The 5,657-nt window shown below is 38.6% G+C and overlaps 1 protein-coding gene across 1 annotated transcript in view; it reads right to left on the bottom strand.

Moving 5' to 3' along the window:
• The window catches only part of mask (multiple ankyrin repeats single KH domain), a 27,364-nt gene that overhangs the window by 15,025 nt on the left and 6,682 nt on the right, over positions 1-5,657 (bottom strand). The window contains 8 exon segments of the mRNA XM_018510018.1: positions 433-936; positions 938-1,117; positions 1,423-1,638; positions 1,781-2,082; positions 2,161-2,446; positions 3,008-3,288; positions 3,432-3,579; positions 4,746-5,186. Coding sequence (XP_018365520.1) covers positions 433-936; positions 938-1,117; positions 1,423-1,638; positions 1,781-2,082; positions 2,161-2,446; positions 3,008-3,288; positions 3,432-3,579; positions 4,746-5,186 — 2,358 coding nt within the window.

The following is a 5,657-nucleotide window of genomic DNA, read 5'->3' as shown; positions in this document are numbered from 1 at the left end:
TGACCAATCACAGTCGATTATTCTTCTCACATTCGACTGTGATTGGTCAATTTCTTACTCTTACTTCTTACTCCGTGTATTGTAGACGGGCCTTTATATTTGAACATTTTTTTTGTCTATTTGGATTTTATGTCTGCGTATATATGAGCCGTTTATTTTGAAAGTGGCTTAAGTCCATTTGTCAATGTTTTGTTGTTGACTTTTGTAGTAGCGTGTACAACTTGAAGTTAGCTGTCATAAACATTTTTTTTTTTTAATGGATTTAGGTCACTTTCAAAATAAACGGCTCATATAATATATAAAAAGATAATTATATTTAGACGAGTTAAGTACGTATAAATGCTGTTACAGTTAATCAAAGCTTCTTACAATGTGTTTTATGTTTTTAAATATATCGAGGAACTTTGTCGAGAATTAGTGCAAAGGACGTACTTGCAGTTCTTCAAGTATTTGTTGCTTGTGAAGGATTTGCTCTTGTCTAGTTACAGCTTTCCGACTTTCGCTGACATGTATCACTTGCGTTGACGCTGCTGGCGTCGGACTAAGACTAATATTAGGTTCTGACAAACTTGTAAAACCCCCACTGCCTTTATCAAGAATATTGGTATCGTCCTTAATAGTAGTGGTTGATTCTCCTGCGGGCTGTGAACGAACTTGTTGCGCTTCGGCAGAAGTAAGGCTCATATCGGGCATCATAGTCACTGATCGATTTTTTCTTAACAATGACTTTTGCGTATTATGTTTGGGTTGAAGATTTTGCGCTTGTTGTTGCTCGGCGGCTTGTTGTTGTTGTTGTTGTTGTTGCTGCTGCTGCTGCTGCGGTTGTGTAGATGTTTGTTGAGAGTGAGGTACGTGTTGTTGATGACTTATATGTTGTGGTTGTTGCTGTTGTTGTGGTTGCTGCTGCTGCTGCTGCTGCTGTTGCAGTTGTTGTTGTTTGTTGTTGTTGTTGTTGTTGTTGTTGTTGTTGTTGTTGTTGTTGTTGCGGTAATAGCATGGGCGCAGGTGCAGCACTATGAGGAGCACTCATCATAATACTATGAGGATAATCCAATAATAGTTGAACAACAGGAGTGTGACCCCCTTTTGCCGCTTCTATCAGCATAGTAGAGTTATCCTATAATTTATTTCATTGGGTTATATATCAATACAAATATAATTAATGCCTTGAAAAAATTGTATAGAAAATATTAAAATACTGTACAAATGTCGCACAGAATTGAGAAATTGGTAATATCGTATATCACGCAATGTGTCAATCTTACTGAGATATCATGTTCATATTAAATCTTTGTGAACTTTTGTATATTTCAAAGCGTATATATATATGAACAAATTGAAATGAATCAGAAATAATCACATAAAAACATGACATTTACTTGAAAAGTACAATTACTTCAAAGTACAAGGATAATTTCTTACTTTTAGTTTATGAAAAGGATTCGCAGATTGTGCAAGGAGTAACTCAACCACTGCAAGATGACCACCAGCACACGCCAAGGAAAGTGGCGTGTGATCATTATTTGTCGTTTGTCGATTGACATCAGCACGCTTCGAGATGAGGAATTGAACTGTGCACAAATGGCCTGCTCTACAAGCTTTCATCAATGGAGTTCTACCTCCTTCTGATTCATGCTCCTTAAATACACAATGAATTGATATAAATAATTCGCACAGAGATTAAACGAGAAATTTAACGAGACGAGATGATATGGGAAAATATATAAGAATAAATTTTTGCACAAGAGTTGAGTATTATAAAATTATAGTAAAGGCATACTAGATCAGCGCCAAATTGCAATAGAAGATCAGCAACGTCAGTGTGACCATTCTCGCATGCGTATGTCAATGCTGTATCTCCTGTCTGCGTCTGAGCGTGAACATCTGCCGCAGATTCCAGTAAATATCGAACAAGATCTAAGTGCCCTTCCTGCGCAGCCTCCATTAGAGGAGTGGATGCGCCCAGCTCAATATCCGCTCCCGCCTTGATTAAAAAATCGGCAACTTCCAAAAAACCACCGCAACAGGCCAAAGTAAGCGCCGTTTCCTGAGTTTCCTCAGTTTGAGCATTGATGTTTGCACCTTTTTTGAATACATCCATTACATTGTATTCCTGTGGTTTAACATTATATTATGTTCATTCGAACAAACAATACATACCTTGGCTCAAAAGTAAAGCGACCATCTCTTCGTGACCTTCGCGCGCTGCTTCCATCAACGGAGTATAACCCTCGTCGTTAACTTCCTCGATATTTGCTCCACGTTCGATCAGAAGCATAGCTAGGTCTACGTGACCTCCGCAGGCAGCTAATGTTAATGGCGATTCAAAACTATCCGTCGGCATATTTACTTGGGCGCCTGAATCTAAGAGTAAACGAGCAACTTCTACATGACCGTCCATTGATGCCTCCATAAGGGCAGTATGCATCTCGTCGGTTTTATGCTCCTGTAAAAATGCATAGAAACACTATTATTTGTAAAGTTATAAAATATCAATATTTGAATTAAGAATTATTAGGTCGCGTCCAAAAAAAAAAGAAAAAACTTAAATCACATGTTTTCCATTCCAATCTCTTGTCATGTGATCCTATATACTGGAAGGCTTTAAACTGTACTAAAAAAATTTGAAACAAAGCGGCGCTACTCACATGGCGTTAGTTAAAAGTATAAGTATAGGGGGACGCTATATCAACTAATGAGCGAGTTACTCGATGAATTAAAACATTAATAGCCAACAAGGCTCACTTCCCATTAGAAAGCAGATAGTTTTCGGAGGAGTAATCATAGGAATGCCATTAGAAAAGTTGCATTTCTTCCTTTTTCGAAACTGACCAGAAAAGAGAAGATGCAGCAACTTTCCTATCTGTATGTTCAATGGAATGTGACAGGTGTTTTCCCTACCAATGCGATTATTTTATCATCTGTAGATCAGATCGCATTCTATTTCATCTAATATTCATCTTTATTGCACATTGCAGAGAGAACGATGAAACAATCTCATTGTTACCTGATCGGCACCAGCTTCTAGCAAGAAACGGACCATTTCTAAGTGTCCCTTGTAGCAGGCCAACGTTAACGCGGACTCTTTAAATTCATTGGAATGAGTATTGATGCCAGCTCCGTGTTCAAGCAATATCTTGGCGACTTGAACATGTCCAGCGCTTGCCGCTTCCATGAGAGGTGTATGACCATTCTCATTGTGATCCTCGACATTGGCCCCCGAATTTAGTAGGACACGTACAACCTCTTCGTGTCCACCGGCGCATCCATACATAAGAGGTGTGTTACCTTTGATCAATATAATTATATTTGTAACAATACCGAAACGACACCACATAACCTCAATAATATTTACACATAGTGTTAAGAAGCTAATGTATCGTTGATTTTACGACATAAAAGATACAAGAAACGGTTGGATTTAATTTTACCTGACGTAGACTGCGCATTAACATCAGCCCCATGGGCAATCAGCAAAGATACAATATCTACATGCCCTGCACTAGCAGCTTCCATCAAAGGGGTGCAGTCCCCCTTGATGCCACGATCTTCTACATTAGCACTCATCGCCAAAAGTACCTGTATCATAGAAAAACGCAATGCCAGAAAAATTTTATCGCGGTCTATGAAATTAATTTCAAATAAATTATCTTACACAATTATATGTATCTATATACAATTATAATGCCAACTTCATGTCCGTGATTAACATGACAATTTGATAAACAAGGAAAAAAGTTGAAGTATGTATGTATATAATGTCTCTTATGTATATAAGAGACTTGAAGAATGTATGTATTTACGTTTTAAAGAATTTTTCCATAAGAACACATTTCTCGTGAGTCTCTCATGTTAATTACATAATAATTAAAAATAATTTTAGCTAATTACTATTAATTAAGTAAATCACGTAAATATCACGAAAATGTAGTTACTCAAGAACAGTTGAAAATACATAAATGTATCAAAAATAGTTTCTTCGATAGTAAAGTTAAGTTAGAACCCCCTTATTTTCGAGACGAAGTAACAATCGTACACTGTTAAATAAGTAGTTTTTTGACTGTCTGAGTGACTGTAATAACAACAAATGTAATATAAATAAATTTGAATTATTTCGACAATTATTAAACACATGCCAAATCAGAGATTTTATTTTTACACCTCGTATTCTTACAGCCAATACACAATACGTAACATTACTGAATAATACATCCGATATTATTTATTTTCTGATCTTTTTACATAATGAGAATTACTGTACCAATGTATTATTACAGCCATTCGAACGAAACTATTAATATTAATTACAACACCTATCACAAATACAGTAAGTATATAATATTATGTGTACACGGTAAAATATGCGTATCAACAAAATGACAAATGAGGAAAGGTTAGAACACGTCTTTACCTATGAGAGGCACTATAGTGTCTTTCATGAGATTTTTTTTTTTTTTTTTTTTTTGAGAAAAAAAGACAGATTTATACGAGATCAAGTTTATGAAATCCATAATCGGGGGCTCATCACGCACGCATGCACATATCGCAATGAAGATTGTACGTTAAATGTGTGAACCGGAAATTTTTTATTCACACGCACACACGTACTCGGTGCATTTCAACACGTTTCTAACTTAAAATATCATACACGGTTCCCAGATTAGGATCAATGTGTACGATCTTTTTGGAAATAACTTGGTTCTTAGGAGGGAAAGGGATCGTAGAATGATTATTTGGATGCAAACCTGAGCAAGTTCGTAGTAACCAGCTGAGCAAGCCAGAGAGAGTAGACTTTCTCCCTCCTCGGTGGTCTCGTGAACACTTCGGCCCTCCGTTAATAATTTCCGAACGGTACCGACGTCTCCGTCGGTGCACGCCTCGATGAGAGAACGCTTTTCGTTCGGTGTACGCGGATTGTCACTGCGCATACGTGTTAATGCTGCTGCAGCTTCATCCAATGCACAAGAAACACTCGATGTTAAGCGACGGAGAACCTCGTGGTCAGGCAAGTGCTTTCCATCACCCGATGATAGTTTCCCAATGCCGGCCGCTTCGAGAAGTGCTTCGAGACGCGCTTGAGTCTCAGGATCCACCGAACGTTCGGGATCTTCAGGTGTCAGTAAGAATTTCGACGACTCGGGATGATCCTCGTCCAATTCAACTTGATCGATCGCAAAGCACTCCACCTACAACGAAATATCTGTCGATAAAGCCAAGTTATATAATAATAAAGAAAGAAGAGAAAAGAAAAGAAGAGAAGAATTGGATATAAGAAATTATTCGCCGTCGTCTACATTTCGATTATGCTTGATTTATCTATGGTGATTGATCTCCTTGGCATCCTCAAACAAAGGTACGAGATGGATCTCGATCGAGAGAGATGAGAATGCGAAGGGCGAAAGCCTCTTTCGTTTCAACTTGGACGTCTCGTTTCGTGTTCAGTGCCGTCGTGGCGAACGCGCCCGCGTCGTGCTCGAGTTTTGCGTGACGGAACCGCGCGTTATCGCCACTGCGAGACAATAAACGCAAATCGGGAACGCCGGGTGAAAGTATAATTGTGTGTTTTCTAGGTTCTAGCGAGCGGCAGTGGTGGCGGTCGCTACGACGAGATAAGTGATGTTACGAGCGCTTAGCGCGCGGCCGTTCCCCCGTGAAGG

The sequence above is a fragment of the Trachymyrmex cornetzi genome, unplaced genomic scaffold (assembly GCF_001594075.2).
Source record: "Trachymyrmex cornetzi isolate Tcor2-1 unplaced genomic scaffold, Tcor1.1 scaffold322, whole genome shotgun sequence".
NCBI lineage: Eukaryota > Metazoa > Arthropoda > Insecta > Hymenoptera > Formicidae > Trachymyrmex > Trachymyrmex cornetzi.
The sequence above is the reverse complement of the archived record's forward strand: the minus strand, read 5'-3'. Positions and strand labels throughout refer to the sequence as shown.